The 22,539-nt window shown below is 43.4% G+C and overlaps 1 protein-coding gene across 1 annotated transcript in view; it reads right to left on the bottom strand.

Moving 5' to 3' along the window:
- The window catches only part of LOC114641131 (uncharacterized), a 112,784-nt gene that overhangs the window by 57,251 nt on the left and 32,994 nt on the right, over positions 1-22,539 (bottom strand). Inside the window, exon 7 of the mRNA XM_051925834.1 lies at positions 11,793-11,831. Coding sequence (XP_051781794.1) covers positions 11,793-11,831 — 39 coding nt within the window. The remainder of the gene's footprint in view (positions 1-11,792; positions 11,832-22,539) is intronic.

Here is a 22,539-nt window from a genome sequence, read left to right on the forward strand (position 1 = left end):
TCATGGAGCCTTATGGAAATTAAGAGGACTTAAGACCAGCACTAGCAAACCGATCCAACATCACAAGCTGATTGAATCCCTCTTAGAAGCTATAACTAAACCATCCAAGTTAGCGATCGTTAAATGTCAAGCTCACACAGGAAAACAAGATCCTGTCAGCAAAGGAAATGAATTAGCTGATCACTTTGCTAAACAGGCTGCATATAATAACACACCAATCTCTTTATTCCAACAGAGAAATAACCAGGACCCTGATAATCAACTTGTTTCTTTACCGAGTGCAGCCACGGACAGAGAAAAGAGAAAATGGTCCAAACAAGGGTTCCTCTCTGATGGAGTCTGGACCCATAGGCAAACTAACAAACCTTTCCTCCCAAAGGCTTCTTTCCCAGGTATGGCAAAAATCGCCCATGGCCTAGACCATGCTGGAAAGGATGCCATGGTTCAAGATGTTGAAAAACACTGGGAAGCTGTAGGCTTCTCTACATATGCAGAGCAGTTCTGCAGGCGATGTGGATTATGTCAAAAGTTTAATGTAGGAAAGGGCACCCAGGTAAGTCCTGCCGTTACACCTAATCCAATGGGTCCATTTGAACACCTCCAAATGGATTTCATTGAACTAACTCCGTCTAAAGGTTACCATTATTGTCTAGTAATTGTTGATGTGTTCTCCCGATGGGTAGAAGCTTTTCCTTCTAAACACTCTAATGCTAAAACTGTAGCCAAAGCTTTAATCAAAGAAATTATTCCTAGGTGGGGCATACCACAGAAATTACAAACTGATAATGGCACTCATTTTGTGAATTCCATTATAAATGAATTAACCACCTGGCTCCAGATAAATGTGCATCTTTATTGCAAATACCACCCCCAGAGTGGAGGCATTGTGGAACGGTGCAATGGCACCCTAAATTCTAAATTAGCAAAAATCTGTGAGCAGACAAATTTATCCTGGCTGGACGCTTTGCCTCTGGCCTTAATGGGATTGAGGGGAAGAACACACCGGCAATTAGGACTGTCGCTGTTTGAAATTCTGACCGGACGACCCATGCCTGTGGGCATGGTTATGGGAAATGTTAACCTGCATACTGTGGACAATGATCTTCTCTCTTGTCTTACAGGTCTCCGAGCTTCTCTGAAAGAAGTCTACGAGCAGGTTAACCAGGCTTGGAGGACTAGTCTTCCATCTAAAGACACACCGATTCCCTTAGGCACTTGGATCCTCGTCCGTGACCCTCGGAGGAAACATTGGCATCAGCCGAGGTGGAGAGGACCGTTCCAAGTTCTTCTGTCCACACCACATGCAGTGAAAGTGGAAGGATTGCCCGCCTGGATTCACGCCTCACATTGCAAGAGATGGCACCCTTGATTGCTGTGCTACTATGCTTTTCCTTTCCCTTGTCTACTGCCCTGGTCACCTTGACTTTCCCGTTAGGAATCACCACATCAGTGCAGGTTGATTTCTGCTCTATTATCAACTGTGGGACTGGTCGACAAGTCCAGTGGACCTGGTCTGACAAATACGTGTGTATGACTGTTACGAAGTATTATTGGGGAAGTAACTGCGACAACTGGCAATGAGTTTTTGCTAACACTGGAACTGAGGACTGGGGTTATAAACCCTTTGAGGCCCAAAAATACGGTTTGAAAAAATCGGTTTTCTATCATAAAAGGACATGCGTCTCATGAATGTGCTGACAACCATTGTGACCCCTTGATCATCACTTTGAAGAACCCCTCTTTACATGACTCAGGAACCTATATATTAGGGGCATATGTATCTGGAACAGACCCTTTAGGGAGATTTCTAATTAAGATTGACAATCCTGTTACTAACATCTCTCATTCTCCTGCACACACACCCGTCTCCCCAACTTCTGGTTCAGACTTTTCTCCTGTTAAGATTATGAATATTTCCACCCTTTCATCCACTTTTTCAATTGAAACTGGCTATGGCGATCAGAACCGTTGGTTGCAGTGGGTATTATATTCGGCTAAGTAAGTAAATCAATCTGATTGCTACGCCTGTGCTATGGCCAGGCCACATTTGGCTACCGTCCCTTTCCCTCTTTCTAATATTTCTGACCCTGTTGGTCTTCCTTGTCTCCTTGCCCTTTTTACCTCTCCATCCACACCGAAAGACTCTAACTGCATTACACTTTCTCTCCTCTTCCCCCCCACTCCTCATATGACTCCCCCGATGTTCCAGTCTCATGAAGGCAATTATACCTGCTTCTCTAGTAATTATAGTTCCCCCTTCCGAGGTACTAACGTTGGTCATATCCCTTCTTCCTTCTGTTCCCAGACTTTTCAGGTTAACTCTACCTCATTTAATTCTACATTATCACTTTTCCTGTTAACACAGACCATTCCGCGTGCTGATATTTGGTGGATGTGCAGTAGATTAAAATTACTTGATATTCTTCCCCGTGTGGACTGGCACATGCGCATTAACCCAACTTGTTATGCCTTTCCGCCTCCTCCCTCTGAATTCTCCTCGTGTGTCGTCCAGCTCTGGCCGACGTCGTCCACCCCGCTCTGCTGACCCCTCCACATTCTCTCTTCACGGCCCTGGCGTTTACTTTGATTCCATTGGTGTCCCTCGCAGAGTCCCTGATAAATTTAAAGCATGAGATCAAGTTGCTGCCGGATTTGAGTCTATCTTTCCCCAAGTTACAATAAATAAAAATGTAGATTGGATTAATTACTTATATTACAACCAACAGCATTTCCTAAACTTTACTAAAGAGGCTGTTGAAGGGATACATGAGCAGCTTGATAGAACATCCCTTATGACTTGGCACAATCGATTAGCATTAGATATGCTCCTCGCCGAAAAGGGGGGTGTATGTGCTATGTTTGGTGATGCGTGCTGCACTTCCATCCCTAATAATACGGCTCCCGATGGATCAATCACCCGTGCTTTGACAGGTTTAACTGCCCTTTCAAATGAATTAGCTACCAATTCTGGCATTTCTAACCCCTGGGATCAATGGTTTATGTCTACTTTTGGATCCTGGGGCCAATGGCTCAGGTCAGTTTTTATTTCATTGGCCGTTGCTTTGATCATTCTGTTGCGTGTGGCCTGCTGTATCGTTCCCCTGATCAGATATATTGTGTCCCAGTATTTCACTACCTCCATGGCCAAGGCTTATACTGTATGTTACACGAAGAATGCATGCTTCAAATTTCTTCCTCCTTTTCTTCCACTCCTTCCCCTTCTCCTACTCTTCCCCGCATTGCTCCTATGTCACCCATATTTATGTTGGTTCAAAAAGGGGGGAATGTAGAAGAAGAATGTTCTCCTCAGCACCATGTATCTTGTGTGTTTAGTAAATTAGAATTTTTATAATAACTATTTTGTAACTTGCCAGTGAGAGACGCTTGGCTTATGAACTAACAAAAATATGTTATTCCAGGGCTCAGGAGAAATAGTGTCCAGATGAATACAATCTAAGCTGTTTCTTGTTTTTTCCTTTCTCAGAGTGAATGTCTCAGGGACGAGGTCACAAGGCTGCAGAAAGTACATGAAGTTTATACAAAGGCGTCTCTCCTGTGCTTGGCTTTGAGAACACAGATAATGCTTAGCTCAACAGACATATTGTTTAACTCTACGTAGATGATAAGGATGTTTTTCTGTCTTATTAATCACGAGATGCTGAATTATAAAAAACCCCTCCTAACTTTTAATCGGGGTTCAAATGAGCTTTGTGGCAGTAAGTTATGCTCTTTGAATCTCTACTTACTGTGACTCCGAGTGTGAAATAAAGAGAACTAAAGAAATATTATCTGCCTGATGTCAGTGTGCCTTTTTCGTCCACATGCTGCAGCCTGTTGGCCTTGTAGTGTCCTCATCGTACCCGCTGACAGTGCCAAGCATCTCACACTGGCACATTGACATGTGTTGCCAATGCCAGCGTGTGATTCTTTTTATTGGCAGGGTCTTGTATGTTCCTGCCCTTGCCTGATACTGCCATCATTTTTTTCGCCAGCACTCCCTATGCCAATTGGATGCCCCTGCTACATCATAACTACACACAGGCTAAGTGTTTTGCTCGGGATCACACTGTGGCTCATATAAGTGGCTTTATGATTTTATATAGTGCCTCTCTGTAGTAAACACCATCACAAGGTGACAAATGAGTGGTGACGGAGGACCCAGTTGGCATCCCGAGGTGTAGCTTGTTACATGTTGAGTGGTAGGAAGCCCTGGTAGAGTGTGCCCTGGTAATGGCTGCTGTTGTGGCCATGCCAGTAACAGTGAATTAGCACCAGTAGGGGGCACCATGCCACACAACGAGAAAAGAACGGGTGACTGCAAGATTCAAGCAGGGCTGTGTATGTCCTGAAGAAGAAGGGGCTGCCTGCCCTCTGTTGAAGTGGAAGATGGCACCAGTGGGGTGGCAAAGGGCACTCCTGGAGCTCATAAGGATAAGGAGGGGCACTTGATGTTCTGCATGGCTACCAGCCACCCACTGCATTAAGGCCTCGGGCACAGGAGGTTTGTGATGGACAGGAGCACAGTGGCCAGAGGGAAGAAGAGGAATGAAGGTGGTGGGAGCAGGAAGAGACCAAAAATACGGACATACAGGTGGGCAAGCCATGGTGGCACATAGAGAGGGCACAGGTACCAGCATAGGGAGGCTTGGTGTGGCAATGCACTTTTTTGTTTCTTCTTCTTACTTTTTTTTCACTTCCTCTGCATTGGCTGTATTTGGGGATAACTCAAGAGCGCCCCCTAAGGTCACACAAGCAAACAGTTACAGTTACAACTGAAGCATGGGGGGGGTTTGCTTAGTGACACACATAAAGACCACCAAATCTTACTGAGCACCCATCGTGTTGTACAAGTGTGGCGCACAGAGTTTGTCTGTGTTGTTAGTCACATGTGCTCCATCGGGGCGCCGGTGACGCAGGCCATTCACCTCCAGGGAGCAGGGTGGCGCTCTCACCAACAACTCCTCACCTTTCACCCTCTGAACCGAGAATTCCAGAACAGAAGTCCCGCCCCTTCTGCCTCAGCCGCGATATAAGAGGCAATGACCCCGGGCGCGTGGCAGTGACGGTTGTTTTAGGCTTTTATCCTGGCTCTGCGATTCCTTTTACAATGAGCGTACTTAAGAAAAGAACCGTAAATTTTAAATTGTATTACTTTTTATTTCTTTTCTTTTGTTATTGCTTACAGCTGAAATCCGGACAGGTAATTGACTTACCGAGGCTCACATGGTGAGAAATAATAATAATAATTCATTACATTTCTATAGCGCTTTTCTCAAAGCACTATCCACACAGGGAGGAACCGGGAAGCAAACCCACAATCTTCCACTGTCTCCTTACTGCAAAGCAGCAGCACTACCACTGCGCCACCTGTGAGGAATAAATCCAGCATCCTTGTGATTTTATATAGCGCCTTTGCACAATGACCTCCACCATCACAACTCTTTCTATTTTGATTTTGCACAACTGAAGCACAAGCAGGCTAATGCTCAGCTTAGAGACACACATGAAGATAACCTTAAGGTTATATAGCACCTTTCCTAGTCCAATTCTGACTATAATCTGTTCAGGAGTGGAGCAAAGGCAGGTTACATCATCTCAGGGGTATGAGGCGAGCTAAACGATAATTAAATATGGAGCTCTTTATGTTATATAGCGCCTTTATTTAAGTGCAGCCTTCACTCTCTCTCACTTTACATATAAATATATGTGTGTGTGTGTGTGTGTGTGAGCATCAAATATGAATACATTTTTTATAGCTGAAATCCAGACAGGTCAAATGAAGGGTCTCATGGTGAGTCATAGTTAGGTGCTATATAGTGCCTTTCCACTATGACCAACACCATACCACAACGCTTATCCCCAACAGGCGTATGACTGAGCTGAGAATCTTAATAAACGCCTTCTGATCTGATATAGCGCCTTTATAAGTATAGTGCCTTAGTACAGTCCTAGGCATAGATGGCTTACAGTAAACTGCTAACCCAAATGAAGACCCTTTATGTTACATAGCGCCTTTACAAGTGAGGAGCCTTACTGTTCACAGAAGTGGGGCGCTTGTGTAGCTGTGTCACCTGCTTGGCGTTACACAGTCAGCTAATCAATGAGTGAATGGTGAGGACCCTTCATGTCAAATGGCACCTTTATTTGTGCACAGCCCTCTCTCTCTCTCTCTGCATATATATATATATACTAGGGGGCTCCGCCCCCTGCTCGCTTCGCTCGCCAACCCCTGGCGTTGGGACATGACAAAGAGTGAGATGTATGAATTAGAAATAGAATAGTGTGCAGCTTTGGATGATGCGCATAGAAATAACAAATAGAGTGTTTGGCATATATTAATGTTTTATGGAATATTTCTTTGTATACAACATTAGAGTAAAGATGGTGTCTTGTCCTTGAATGAGTCTTCCTTGGCATGGATCATTTATAATTTTAATTCTAACGTCAGATGAATGTCGAACATGTGAGAAGGCAACATAAAGTTGTCCATGTCCAAAAACGGGTTCAGAGAGGTAGATGCCAACCTTGTGCATGGTTTGTCCGTGTGATTTGTTGATGGTCATGGCAAATGCAGATTTAATGGGGAACTGTTGCCGTTTCAATGTAAAAGGTAAATCTAGGTCAGAACTCGTAAGGTCAATTCTAGGAATGAGAACAGCACATGTAAGAACTGTTGCTTGAATAACATTGCATGTCATGGTGTTGACGACTAACCGTGTGCCATTGCATAAACCCTGTTTTGTGTTAAGGTTTCTTAATAGCATGATTATTGTTACGTTTTTAAGGGCAAGGTTGTGTTGTGGTAATCCGGCTGGGTTAATAGTGTTCAAATATTCTAAGGGGAAATTTATATGTTCATTGTCGTCATCAGAGTCAACTTTGTCAGAGCTTAGAAAGATCTGTGTCTCTCCAGGAAGTAATGAAATGACCTGGTTATTAATGTGATTAACATTAATATTTTTTGGACATAATATAGTGCGTTGTGTTAAAAGGGGTATTTGGTCTAATGTGATTGCTGTTCCAAATATCTCTTTTACTAAGTCGTCTGAGATAAATTCATGGATACACGTGATCGTCTCTGTGCCTGCTGTTTTTTAATTCTTGAAATTGTAGCACTCCATCCTTCCTGTCCAGTTGGAAATAATATGGGGTATGTTAAAGTATCAAGAAGCGGAAAGCAAATGTCTATGCGTTGGAATGTAGGTGTGTTGTTTTTATCAGGACGTAAATGTAGAACAATATCTCTGTGAAATGGAGGCTCACCATCTTTACTTTGAAAGACAATTGCCACTTCATTAACGACGGGCAGATTGTATCGTCTTGGATCTTGTTCTTTGTCCTTTATCAAGACCAAAGCAATTGTAGTTGCCGCTATACCTTCTGCATTCGCTTTTGTATTTGCATCCTTTTCAACTTCATGTAGCATTTTTATAGACTTAGCTAACGGGTGATTGTTTATGACATGAGTGACGTTTCTCATTATAAGCTCTGTGCATTGTTTGTTTTCAGGAAGGTTCATGCGTTGATAGATTGCCTCATCTGGATCTAGGATGTAGATTTGTGCATATTTGCGTTGTTGATTCGTTTCAGGGTGCACTGTTCCAATGCGATGCAATATTTGTCCACATATGCGAAAGCAGTATGGGCCATTGCCTTTTGGTGGCCTGATATGTACTCCGGTAAATGCAAAAGCAAATGAACTATTGTAGGATCTAATGCAGTTCATAAAGTTTGTACTTTCAGGCACATCGTTAGTTAGAAGCTTCTTTAGATATTCAGGATATGAATGTAAAGGAGGAAGTCTACTCTGACCTTTTTGACAACAACGTGTAAATTCATTATTTGTATTGCCAGTTGTTTCTTCTGTGAAGTTAAGTGAATGACAATGATTGCAAATGACATTCATTAATCCCAATGAATTTTCCTCAATAGTGGATTCCTTATTGAAGGCGCTTTCAGCCATTTGGCGTAAGCGTTTAACAGGTGTGTGGTGTTGATGTCCGCGATGGGAATGTTTTTCTTTTTGCGTTTGATTGCCTTTTTGTTGCATGTCCATTATTTGTGACGCGCTATTTTATTCTTTTTTTTTTTATTCGCCTCCGCTTTGCGCAAAGTCTGTTTCAGTCTACGCCGTGCATTGTTTGTATCGAGCCTTGTCCGTTTTTGTATGTCGGTCATTTGAGCTTGGTGCTTTTTGCATCTTGCTTTTTTTTTTCTGTCAGTTCATTTGCGCGTTGTTCACGTCTCCGTTCATTTATTCTGTCTCTTCGCTCCCTTTTTTGTATGTCTGATACGCGAGCTCTTTCGGTTTGAAATCGTGCTTCTTTCGATGCAGCACTTTGACACGTGAATCGTTTTGTACCCGTGACCGTGTATTCATGACTTGTTTCTTTCTCAGCATGCGAAATATGGATAAGTAATAAGGAGGATCGCACTCACTGTTAATATGTATCCTTTTCTGCAGTTGAACGGTTAATAGTGCTTTATTGTAAGGACATCCACCTATGCTGACACCTATGCCGACACCTATGCTGCCTAGTGTGAAGGTGTTGACGTTCACTTTAGAATATGTGGCTTTGGGTGTCACTTCTTATGGATGTGTGGGGGGGTTGTTGTTGCGCGAGCGTCTTCTTTCTTTTTGTGTTCCTGTGTCTTGTTGAATCCCCCTCTTTGTGTGTGTCCCGTCCCTTGCTTGTAGGGTCTGTGGGTTGTTTTTGTGTTCTTTTTTTTTGTCTTCCATGGGCTTGTTGAATCCCCCTCTTGGTGTGTGTCCCGTCCCGTCCCGTCCCGTCCAGTGCCTGTAGGGTGGGGGTGTGGTCGTGCCTTGCTGTTGTGCGCTCGTCTGTTCTTTTTTTTTGATGTGTTTAGTTTTGTGTGCAATGTGTTTCGTGCTTTGCCCGCGTTTGACTACTTGTATGTGCTCACTCCTTTTTTCTGTGGTCTCGTCCGCCTCTCGTGGCCCCTCATCCGCCTTTGTCGGCCTCTTTTGTCCGCCTTTCTCCGACTCTCGCGGACTCTTTTTGCGCCTGCGCCTCTCGCGGACCCTCATCCGCCTCTCTCGCCCTCTTTTGTCCGCCTTTCTCGGCTCCTCAGCCGACTCTCGCGGACTGTTTTTGCGCCTGCGCAGTACGTCTTTTTGCAGCTACGGCCCATTGCCGGATGTGCCTGCGTCCATCATCCGGTTTAGCATTCTCGGTTAGTAATATGGATATCCTAGTTTTGAAACAGTCTCTTCTGGTAATTTGTCATCAGCCTTTATCAGTATACCCTCAAATTTTATTTTTGTTTTGAGGATATGGCACATTTTTCTTACATTAACACTTGCCTAGGACATTTTCTTAAACAATGGGCCTCGCTTGTAGTGCCGCTGGTTAATCAGGTGTATCAAATGTCCAATGGAACTAAATAAGTGCTTTTTGTATACAATATTTGTAGTTTTTACTATCGGGCAAACATTCATTCACTGGAGCTTCTCTCTTTTGAACACGGTACACACAGCTGCACACGAGTCAAACAGTGTTAGTATGTCAAGGACCCCATTTAAACTAGAATCTCTGAAACCTAAGAAAAAACTTGTAATCCCAGGCCACCTCATCAGTGTCTTTTGTTTTGTAAATGTGTTGATCAGCACAAACAGCCTGCTGTTTGCCCCCATATCTCCCCCCATTCCAACACCCTCCCCAACGGAGCTCAGCTCGGGCAAAAAGTTGTCCCGGCTCAAATCTTGTTTATCTCGGTGTGAGGTGCCTTGAGCTGTATAGAGTAAATAATATATCGTTATTTGAAACACATGAATTTCATGTGTGTCCCGTGTCTACAAAGATCTACGTAAATGTAGGATGACAGGAAATGTGAGAAATGCAAGAATTGTTGAACACATAGCTAAAACAGAAACCGTTTTCACATTTTAGTAATAATTGACAAAATGTAGACATGAAGTGTATAATGTGTGAAGCCTGAAGTCCAGATATCAAATAAACACTTTCACAGAAGGTACAAGTATAACAAAACAAGTGTGATTTTATTGAAGAATATAACCGAAGAAAAAGAAATCAGGTTAGTGTGCAATGCTGACATGACCGTTTGGGTGCTGCAGTGGTAAGAACTGCTTACTCATAATCAAGAGGATCCTAGTTTGATTCTGAACTCGTCTGTTTTGAGTAATGAGCTGCTCTTATTGTTACTATTATACAATAAAAATATACATTTGATTTGAGTATGTAACAGCCGGTGTAGATTTATGGTACTTGTAAAGGTTAGCATTCTTTTTTAATTCAGTTTTATTCTCTCAGTCGTGTTCACGCTTCCCTTGAGCTGACACTGCTGTTTTCACATAAATACGTGCTATAACAGAGGTGAACTCAGATGAGGATGAGGGTTCTACATTGGAGAATGAGAACAGAATCCCTCCTCACAAGAAACGTCCACTCAAATATAAGAACGACACAGTTGCACCAGGCATAAAAGTGAAAGATAGCAGCAAGAGGTCAGGTGTCATCCTGCCAGTCAATCTACCCCACACATCCTTCAATGAAATAGCAGGGCTTACAGAGCTCGCCAAGGTATCGTGCAAAGTTTTGTTTTGTGACAGTCTTCATAAAAACATTTATATGTTACTTATATAAATGCTACATCAAATGTTGTTTACCTATATTTATTTATTTATATATCTTCCTACAGCGTAAAGTCACAATTAGACTGCAGAGTGATCAAACACAGGAAACTTATGAAACAGTTTCTGGACAAAGGCAGAACAGTAACAACAGTTGCGTAGGGTGCGACAGGAGCTTCCACCCGCAGCTAAAGTCATTTGCGTACATTGCACATGTACTTTGTCAGCATCCCCGTGTCAATCAAACACAGGACGCTCTGCAGTCTACTTGTGAGTTTACGCTGTTTCACATGCGGACTGTATTCTCTATGGTTTAGCTGGGTTACATTTACAGCTGCCATTGAACGGCATCTCCACTGATGGACTCTCCACATACAAACAGCAATTCAGCGTTTAGTGTCAGTACAGCACCACGGCTACTGACCGGTACTTAGAATGGATGCATTTGAATTTCTACTCGTGTGAAATGTGGCTGTCACTCCGGTGCTCTAACCAAGATTCTGTGTTTAAATTATGAAAATAACATCTGACGTGACCAATTCTGCATTTTCAAAATTACTTTTGATTGTTTATTTTCAGAAATTCCTCAACATTTTATGCTTTAAGAAGTCATACTAAAGCAGTGGGAGTATGGGAGCAGCTTTTGTTGCTATAAAAGATATCTGCAGTGACAAAATCTGTATTTTGATATTGTATTTACCCCTAAAAATGCCTATTCATTTTATGTTAAGAAATTCAGACAAATTAACTTTTATTTTACAAAAACATATTGGCCATTTTTAATTTTATATTAAGCTTTATAAAAACACAAGCAGTGTAATAGCAGTAGCAATTATGTTAATAAATATAAATTCACAGATAAGCACCTGTGTCAAAACTGCAGAAAATGTACAAGAAGGATAAAGTAGACGGACGGTGTAGGGGGGCCTCACATATCCTCCTGGTACACTGGGGGCACTTTGAAAAAATAAATAAGAGAAGTACAGGTGTACCATCTAATGAGAAGACATGGCATAAAAAAAGCACAACTGTGTGTGTCATGCTTGGGGACACAGAGGAGAGAACTAAACGGATGAACAGAATATTATCTCCAACTCGTTCATGGTAAAGTATAAAAATACAAAGGACACAAAATGTCTTAAGGTTTGTACTTTTGTAACTAAAGCATTTTTTTTCTTACCAATTTCCCTCCTCAGGTGACAGAGTTGTAGAAAGTAAACTGGGGAGAAAAGAGAGAAGATGAATTAGTTTAGTTTAAGCTGGAATGATGAGAAAACAAACTTCTCACATGTTCAAGCCAGCACCATCTTTAGCTGTTGCTCTTACAACAGCAATGAGCAAACATGCAGTATATATAAAATGGATAAAAGAATATAGAAAAAAAAAACATATTGTAAAATACATAAAAACTGGTCTGACTGGACTTTGAGAGTATTGCACATTATAAGAAAGCCCTCTAAAAGGCTCACTCTGATCAGTACCAAACATTAACAAATGTATATATTACTCATCTTTGAACTTTACATAAAGCAGCAGCTGGTCTCATATATAAATGATTCAAGCTGCTGGGTACACTTGGCATTCACAGCAATGACATCTTTAATAATAAAGAAGATAACAGAAGGATACAGGTGAGCAGCAAAGCGGTCTGTTAGCACCAGAGCACAGTGGCCAGTCTTCAACATACCTTCAGTTAAAATTAGTGATAGAACCCAAAAATCCAAACTCTAACATCTTTAATTAGACCAAGTCCCTTGGTCAGAAGGTGCCACAAGTGTCCTTCTCTGGACTTTCTCCAGCACTGTTGTGTTTTTCTTCTTCTAATGTTCAGACTACAACTGCACTAAAAACTCCAGAAGATGACTAACATATGTAAAAATAAGAAGAAATTTTTGCATTTATATAGTGCTTTTCTCACTACTCAAAGCGCTCAGCAATTGCAGGTAAAGGGTCTTGCTCAAGGGACCCACAGAGCAGAGTCTCTTTTGGCATTTTACGGGATTCGAACTGGCGACCTTTAGATTGCCAGTGCAGATCCCTAGCCTCAGAGCCACACATGACACGCCACACCATATAACCTTACATGCTCTTATCTCTTTGTATTTTCCACAGTACACTTTGTCTTTCCCTGTCCTTCTTCATGGCTCCTAAACACCTGAAACTGCTGTCTCCAATGTCCCCTACAGAGGTAATCAGTTTTGTCCACAGTCTCTGGTCCAATGACTGCCAATAAACTTTCTCATTCTTTGTCCACACAGCAGACCTGCACCCCAAGTTTAAACCATCATATCTTTCATGTCTGTCTACTGTTCATTTGTCACGCTACTGTGACCCTTGGGGTTGGTGGGAGGTGGACAGGGGGGGCATCACAGAGCTTCAACCCTCCGACACAATCTCACCAACCCAGTCCAGGTTCAGATTAAAGCGATTTTATTGTTTCTTTTACAGACAGACATCCATCCATTGTCCAACCCGGTGAATTCGAACACAGGGTCACGGGGGTCTGCTGGAGCCAATCCCAGCCAACACAGGGCACAAGGCAGGGAACCAATCCTGGGCAGGGTGCCAACCCACTGCAGGACACACACAAACACACCAAGCACACACACTAGGGCCAATTTAGAATCGCCAATCCACCTAACCTGCATGTCTTTGGACTGTGGGAGGAAACCGGAGCGCCCGGAGGAAACCCACGCAGACACGGGGAGAACATACAAACTCCACGGAGGGAGGACCCACGAAGCGAACCCGGGTCCCCAGGTCTCCCAACTGCGAGGCAGCAGTGCTACCCACTGCGCCACCGTGCCATTCTTTTACAGACATTTATAATCAAACAACCACAATACTTCAGTTCTAATATTAAATATAGTTTTAGTTTTTATTTTATTTTAAAAAATTAATTTTTATTTTTATTTTGTTCTAGCTTTCAGTGGAGTAATCAATTTTTATTTTTATTTAGTTCTATGTTTAAAATTTTAGTTTTTATTTTATTTAGTTCTGGCTTTTTTACATAATATTAGTACAATTTTAGTTTTTTTTTTTTATAGGACTACAAATACTGGCCTACACATATTTTAATGCAAGATATGTTTCAGTCAACAAAATACACTCACAGTTCATAATTCCGTTATACATAGCTTGACTATCAATGATCAAACAGACGAAGTGACCTAATAAGTGTAGTCAGCAAGATCAAATGTTTCAAGCCAAGAAACCAGTCTGTGCAAACACGTTTCTGTCAAGCTTTAAACAACCACGCATTTCAAGAGACTTGTTCATGCTGCAATGAAGTCCGTTGCACAGATAGCCACATAGTGAAAATATTTGCTTGATAAGTGCCTGTAATGCAGGTACACAGACGAGGACCTCGGCCACTGGCGCCAGCAGACTGTATGTTGATGATTTCTGCTGCCAGAACTGAAGCAGTGACGTGCAGGGAGGTTCATGGCTGGTGAGGCACTGACTGCTTCAGAGTCAAAGTTCTAAATATATGAACCCAAAGGAGTCGCTTATTCACTATTTAACGGGCAGCATGCACATCGACTACTTGTTATGTTTCTTATCTCTTCAGCATTCTTTACAGACACACATCGGTAAGCTAGATATTTGGCTAAGAAAGAACGTTACATTTATAGCGGCAAGAGAGAGCGAAGAGGGCGCATTTGCTCCTTACCCTCCATGTGTTCTACATTTGCCGTTGCAATTCCACAGTTCATACTCATGCAATACAAATGAAAGTATAGAGTGGTGTGCAAAAACAATAAAAAAACATTTCGACCTTAATTGAAATATTTATTTGTTTTTAAAAGCTTTTAATTCTGATGCTTTAATCAATTTTAATACAGACCGTTCAACAAAAGGATAACAAGAAAAAAAAGAATATTTTATTTAAGGTCAAAATTAAGTTTTTAAGTATTGGATTGTTTTGTTCGGAGTCTGATTCTATTTTTTATAATATTGAAAACCATTTATGGTCTTACCTTTATTTGTAAATGAAGTCCATGTGCCTGTCCTTCTCTTGTAAAAGTCCTCCTTATTTTCCTTTAGTTTGAGAAGTCTTAAATCTTACATTTTGGCAGTCAGCCGGAACAAAAAAATACAAATAAAACGGACCGCTGCAGTGCACGTGACTTTCTAATGTCGCTAACTTATTGGCGCTTCTGCGTAGAAAAAAAGCAACAACGAGCACCTATTGGGCTCACATGCGTCCCCTTCAGGGTAGCACGGTACTGTCTGCCTCACCTTGAGCCTTTACACTGTGGTTTTATGTCCGATCGGCAAAACTAAATATGTCACACACATCCATTAAAGACTGTGGTAAGTCAGGGAGTATAATAAACATGTCTGCCAACATTATATTGGTGACATACAGAGAGACAGCAACAGGCACGCGCCAATTGCCTGCAAGTGCCCAGTGTTTGAGGTAGAGACAGCACAGACAGACAGACAGCACAGACCAGTGGACACATTTATTTTATGTTATCATTACTAGTTTTTTTTACTTTTCATGACAGGTAAGACCGCATGTCCCTGTATGAAGTGAAGTCATAGTGCCAGAGAAGTGCGAGACTTCCACTAAGTGTTGATCCAGCTGGTCGTGCACTGAAACTCCGAGACTCTACTATTTCTTGCATGCTACATTTGCTTTTATTATCATCTGCGCTGTAATTAAAGTATTTCCACACGTTACTTTCTTGCTCTCCACCCGCAAACATCTGTGCAAAACTTGCCATCGTCAACCACACGTGCTTACTGCTTCAACCCGACAAGCCAAATGTGCTCAACAAACAAACAGTCCTTTACGGAAGTTGTGCCACGTGACTATAGTAAGTCCAAGTTACAAGATCACTTCACAGTGAACAGCGCAATGTAACTGAGTGCCTGAGGCGACCAAACAACAACCGCTCTGCATGACTGAACCGGATTGAACATGCTACTACTGTTTTTGTTTTTTTTTACTCAATTTTCGTTCTCGTTTTAGTTTTATTAATTATCACTAATGATTATTTAGTTTTAGTTTCTCCATTTTCCTTAATTTCAGTTCTCATTTTTGTAAAACGAAAAATATTTTGAGTTCTAGCACTAGTTTACATTGATGTATGTATGAGATATATTGGAATGTAAAGGTGTAGATGACGAACAAAGGACGTAAAGAACCCATAGCATGGCACGTTAGAAAGATTTATTGGAATATCTCTTTATACACAACATTTACATGGTCTTAACTCCGTTAGTTGAGCTGGATCGTTTTGGAGCCGTGACCGTGACTCCATTAGTTATCCGTTGTCTATTGTTAGTAATATGGATAATTGCACTTACTGTTAATACGGAGCATTTTCTGTGGTTATACTGTTAATAATGCATCACTGTAATGTGATTCACATATGCTATATGGTTTGGACATGTGAGGATGCCATACGTTTAATACGGAGAGTTCGTTTATTCTTATTACCCGGAACATGCTGTGTGGTGTGGACGTTTAGTTCAGAAGCGTGTTGTAGTTATACGTCGGTGTGTTAGACGCGCGTGGACGATTCACATATGTTGTGGAGTCCGGATCTGTGTGGTTTCTGTACTCGTGTTTATGCTTGCGGTGTGTTAGAAGCACGTGGACCATGCTGTGTAGTGTGGATGTTTAGTTCAGAAGCGCGTTGTAGGCGCCTGTGCCTTTCATACTTTCCCGCGCCTTCCGTACTATTTTTGTGGACCTGTGGGGCCTCCGTAGCCTCTTCCATTTGACTCTGGGGTGCAGCGCAGAATCCTCTTTTTTGTGTGGCTGTGTCGTTAGTCGTTAGCTATGGGCGCGTTGTTGCTTCATTTCTCATTCATATTAGTTGAGCTCTTTCATTATTGGGCCGTGACTCCTTCATTCGCAGTGGATACGACTTCGCTTGCGGTTTGTGAGACGCGCGCTGTAGGCGCCTGCGCAGTATGTCTCATGGTCCCATTGCCGTGTACCTGCGTCGATATCTGGTTTATTCTCGGTTAGTAATATGGATATGAAAATATCACTGCTTAACTCCTCCAGCAAGTGTTGTCCCTTTCTACCGGACTCTAACCTCTCACATGAGATAAGGTGGCCTGTGTTAAATTTGACCTGGCAGTACTTCTGGCGCAAAGGGATCACAACTGGGAAGGCACCTCCATGCCAGGATAAAGCTCCACAGAGTAGTGAAGTCCATTACTTACAGCACTCCCTGGTGGATCTCAAGGAACCCAACAGGGTTATAGTTCTTGAACTATACACCTTATGGAGCCCTGTGGGTATCAAAACTGGGAACTTCCCCAGAAAACAGTGCCAACTAATGTATTGGGGGACTGGCTGTTTACTGTATATACCGTGTCCCCCAGTTCATTCATTATTTCCTCACTACATACGGGAAAGGAAACGGACACATGATATACATATCCAAGCATGCTGTTCTTCCTTAATGGCTTCCTGGCCTGGCAAGGTTTGACTGTTGATCCCAGTTGGCATACCAGTACATCCACTGTGGCATTTACACTACAGTGATGTTATCCCCTGCTCTCATTCTCTTGGATTATGTTTTTCCCTTGTGATCTGTGGATGGGAGTATAAGTTCAAGTAAAGCCCAAAAAGTATTAGGGTGCCAATGGGTGTACCCCTTTTAATTTTCCAATATATAAATTAAATGCAGTGCTTGAGGGCACAAAAAATTAAAGCAAAATAAACAGTCTTCTTGGCTATGATAAAGACTTTGGCTACAGAAAGCAGTTCTGTCCTTCCACTTTACTGGTGCCGACATAAATGGCAGCCTAACCAGTAGCTCCGTTAGTGTTGTGGTGATTTTCTTTCTCCTTCTTTTTTTTACTCATAATGTAGTGTTTCTTTTCAACTATTTATCTACTATGTGTGCAGTGCTTTCATTTAAGTATACTATGCATAGGGCTTAAATGTTCCTTGCCAAAAGCATTGGGACATCTGCCTTTACACATGACTTTAATGACGCCGCATTCTTAATACATTGGCTTTAATATGGAGTTGGCCCACCCTTTGCAGGTATAACTCTTCTGAAAAGGCTTTCCACAAGGTGTAGAAGTGTGTTTATGGGCATTTTTGACCAGGAGAGCATTTGTACCTCACAGGCACTGATGTTGGACAAGAAGACCTGGCTCGCTCACAGTCTCCACTCACATTCATCCCAAAGGTGTTCTGTTGGGTTCAGGTCAGGGCTCTGTGCAGGTCAGTCAAGTTCCTCCACACCAGACTTGCACATCCATTTCTTTATAGACCTTGCTTTGTGCACTGGTGTGCAGTCATGTTGCCATCACCAAACTGTTTCCACAAAGCATGAAATTGTCCAAAATGGCTTCATACGCTGAAGCATTAAGAGTTCCTTTCACTAGAACTATGGGGTCAAGCCAAATCCCAGAAAAAAAAAACCCACACCAAAATCTCCCCCACCCCCTTCCCACCAAACTTTACACTTGGCACAATGCAGTCATGCAAGTACCGTTCTCTTGGCAACCGCCAAACCCAGACTCGTTCATCAGATTGCCCGACAGAGAAGCGTGATTTATCACTCCAAAGGACACGTCTGCACTGCTCTAGAGTCCAGTGGCGGTGGTCTTTACACCACTGCATCTGACGCTTTGCATTGCACTCAGCCATGGAAACCCATTCCATGAAGATCTCTATGCACTATTCTTGATCTAATCTAGAGGCCACACAAAGTTCGGAGGTCTGTAGCTATTGACTCTGCAGAAAGTTGTCGACTTCTGCACTCCTCAGCATGCACCGTCCCTGCTCTTTGATTTTATTTGGCCTACCACTTTGTGTCGGAGGTGCTGTTGTTCCCAATTGCTTCCACTTTGTTATAATACCACTAACAGTTGACCATGGAATATTTAGTCGCGAGGAAATTTCACAAATGGTTGTATTGCACAGGTGGCATCCTATCACAGTATCACACTTGAATTCGCTGAGCTCCAGGGGTCCCAATACTATTGGTAATATACAGGTGCTGGTCATAAAATTAGAATATCATGACAAAATTGATTTATTTCAGAAATTCCATTCAAAAAGTGAAACTTGTATATTAGATTCATTCATTACACACAGACTGATGTATTTCAAATGTTTATTTCTTTTAATGTTGATGATTATAACTGACAACTAATGAAAGTCCCAAATTCAGTATCTCGGAAAATTAGAATATCAATTAAGACCAATGCAAAAAAATGATTTTTAGAAATGTTGGCCAACTGAAAGGTATGAACATGAAAAGTATGAGCATGTACAGCACTCAATATTTACTTGGGGCTCCTTTGGCCTGGATTACTGCAGCAATGCAGCGTGGCATGGAGTCGAACAGTCTGTGGCACTGCTCAGGTGTTATGAGAGCCCACGTTGCTCTGACAGTGGCCTTCAGCTCTTCTGAATTGTTGGGTCTGGCGTACTGCATCTTCCTCTTCACAATACCCCATAGATTTTCTATAGGGTTAAGGTCAGGCGATTTTGCTGGCCAATCAAGAACAGGGGAACCATAGTCCTTAAACCAGGTACTGGTAGCTTTGGCAGTGTGTGCAGGTGCCAGGTCCTGTTGGAAAATGAAATCTGCATCTCCATAAAGTTCATCAGCAGCAAGAAGCATGAAGTGCTCTAAAACTTCCTGGCAGACGGCTGCGTTGACCTTGGACCTCAGAAAACACAATGGACCAACACCAGCAGATGACATGGCACCCTAAACCATCACTGACTGTGGAAACTTTACACTGGACCTCAAGCAACGTGGATTCTGTGCCTCTCCTCTCTTCCTCCAGACTCTGGGACCTTGATTTCCAAAGGAAATGCAAAATTTACTTTCATCAGAGAACATAACTTTGGACCACTCAGCAGCAGTCCAAAGGTGAGACGCTTCTGATGCTGTCTCTTGTTCAAGAGTGGCTTGACGCAAGGAATGCGACAGCTGAAACCCATGTCTTGCATACGTCTGTGCGTGGTGGTTCTTGAAGCACTGACTCCAGCTGCAGTCCACTCTTTGTGAATCCATCCATCCATCCATTGTCTCCCGCTTATCCGAGGTCGGGTCGCGGGGGCAGCAGCTTGAGCAGAGATGCCCAGACTTCCCTCTCCCCGGCCACTTCTTCTAGCTCTTCCGGGAGAATCCCAAGGCGTTCCCAGGCCAGTCGAGAGACATAGTCCCTCCAACGTGTCCTGGGTCTTCCCCGGGGCCTCCTCCCGGTTAGATGTGCCCGGAACACCTCACCAGGGAGGCGTCCAGGAGGCATCCTGATCAGATGCCCGAGCCACCTCATCTGACTCCTCTCGATGAGGAGGAGCAGTGGCTCTACTCTGAGCCCATCCCGGATAATTGAGCTTCTCACCCTATCTTTAAGGGAGAGCCCAGACACCCTGCAGAGGAAACTCATTTCAGCCACTTGTATTCGCGATCTCGAGAGCTTCGCCTTGCGGCTCAGCTCCTTTTTCACCACGACAGACCGATGCAGAGCCCACATTACTGCGGATGCCGCACCGATCCGCCTGTCGATCTCACGCTCCATTCTTCCCTCACTCGTGAACAAGACCCCGAGATACTTGAACTCCTCCACTTGGGGCAGGATCTCGCTATCAACCCTGAGAGGGCACTCCACCCTTTTCCGGCTGAGGACCATGGTCTCGGATTTGGAGGTGCTGATTCTCATCCCAGCCGCTTCACACTCGGCTGCGAACCGATCCAGAGAGAGCTGAAGATCACGGCCTGATGAAGCAAACAGGACAACATCATCTGCAAAAAGCAGTGACCCAATCCTGAGCCCACCAATCCGGACCCCCTCAATGCCCTGGCTGCGCCTAGAAATTCTGTCCATAAAAGTTATGAACAGAATCGGTGACAAAGGGCAGCCCTGGGGGAGTCCAACTCTCACTGGAAACGGGTTCGACTTACTGCCGGCCATGCGGACCAGGCTCTGGCAACGATCGTACAGGGACCGAACAGCCCTTATCAGGGGGTCCGGTACCCCATACTCTCGGAGTACCCCCCACAGGATTCCCCGAGGAACACGGTCAAATGCATGTAGACTGGTTGGGCAAACTCCCATGCACCCTCCAGGACCCTGCTAAGGGTATAGAGCTGGTCCACTGTTCCACGACCAGGACGAAAACCACACTGTTCCTCCTGAATCCGAGGCTCGACTATCCGACGGACCCTCCTCTCCAGGACCCCTGAATAGACTTTTCCAGGCAGGCTGAGGAGTGTGATCCCTCTGTAGTAGGAACACACCCTCCGATCCCCCTTCTTAAAGAGGGGGACCACCACCCCGGTCTGCCAATCCAGAGGCACTGTCCCTGATCTCCATGCGATGTTGCAGAGGCGTGTCAACCAAGACAGTCCTACAACATCCAGAGCCTTGAGGAACTCCAGGCGTATCTCATCCACCCCCGGGGCCCTGCCACCAAGGAGTTTTTTGACCACCTCGGTGACCTCAGTCCCAGAGATGGGGGAGCCCACCTCCGAGTCCCCAGGCTCTGCTTCTTCATTGGAAGGCATGTTAATGGGATTGAGTAGGTCTTCAAAGTACTCCCCCCACCAACCCACAACGTCCTGAGTCGAGGTCAGCAGCGCACCATCCCCACCATATACAGTGTTGACACTGCACTGCTTCCCCTTCCTGAGACGCCGGATGGTGGACCAGAATCTCCTCAAAGCCGTCCGAAAGTCGTTCTCCATGGCCTCCCCAAACTCTTCCCACGCCCGAGTTTTTGCCTTAGCAACCACCAAAGCCGCATTCCGCTTGGCCTGCCGGTACCTATCAGCTGCCTCCAGGGTCCCACAGGACAAAAGGGACCGGTAGGACTTTTGTGAATCTTTGTGAATCTCTCCCACATTTTTGAATGGGTTTTGTTTCACAATCCTCTCCAGGGTGCGGTTATCCCTATTGCTTGTCCACTTTTTTCTACCACATCTTGTCCTTCCCTTCGTTTCTCTATTAATGTGCTTGGACACAGAGCTCTGTGAACAGCCAGCCTCTTTAGCAATGACCTTTTGTGTCTTGCCCTCCTTGTGCAAGGTGTCAATGTCCGTCTTTTGGACTACTGCCAAGTCAGCAGTCTTCCCCATGATTGTGTAGCCTACAGAACTCGACTGAGAGACCATTTAAAGGCTTTTGCAGGAGTTTTGAGTTAATTAGCTGATTAGAGTGTGGCACCAGGTGTCTTCAATATTGAACCTTTTCACAATATTCTAAATTTCTGAGATACTGAATTTGGGACTTTCATTAGTTGTCAGTTATAATCATCAACATTAAAAGAAATAAAACATTTGAAATACATCAGTCTGTGTGTAATGAATGAATCTAATATACAAGTTTCACTTTTTGAATGGAATTACTGAAATAAATCAACTTTGTCATGATATTCTAATTTTATGACCAGCACCTGTAGTGTACCTAAGTCTGGGTCCAAATCAGATGCCAACATTAAAAAGTGTTGAACCTTTATGGCCCTGCTGCTGGAAGGAGTCGGGTTATTTTCCCTCAAGGGATGTCTTCTCAGTGCCGTAGAAGAGGAGAAGAAAAAAAAAAAAAAAAAAAGATGAAGCCTTTAGCAACAGCGCCCCCCCCTCTCCCCAATGGGGTATTGCATTAGCTGTGTTGAGCCAGTAGGGCATTCCACTGACGCATGTGTGTGACATACAATTATGAATTTCTTCCATTTATGTTAGTCAGGTCCAAACTGCGTTTCTTAACTGTTTCTTTTAACAAATCAGTTTTTATGTGTACTCAACATGCATTTTGCAATTTGTAGAGTTTATAAGTGCTTTTACTTGTGAACTTATCACAGCACTCTGAGCCTGCACTCCCTGAAGAGCATTATATAATAATAAAGAGTACTTAAAACATGATAAATGCATATTTTTAAGAACTACTGTAGCCCTGTCCAAAGGTCATTGATCAAGAGTCCCCTA

Source organism: Erpetoichthys calabaricus, chromosome 4 (genome assembly GCF_900747795.2).
Source record: "Erpetoichthys calabaricus chromosome 4, fErpCal1.3, whole genome shotgun sequence".
NCBI lineage: Eukaryota > Metazoa > Chordata > Cladistia > Polypteriformes > Polypteridae > Erpetoichthys > Erpetoichthys calabaricus.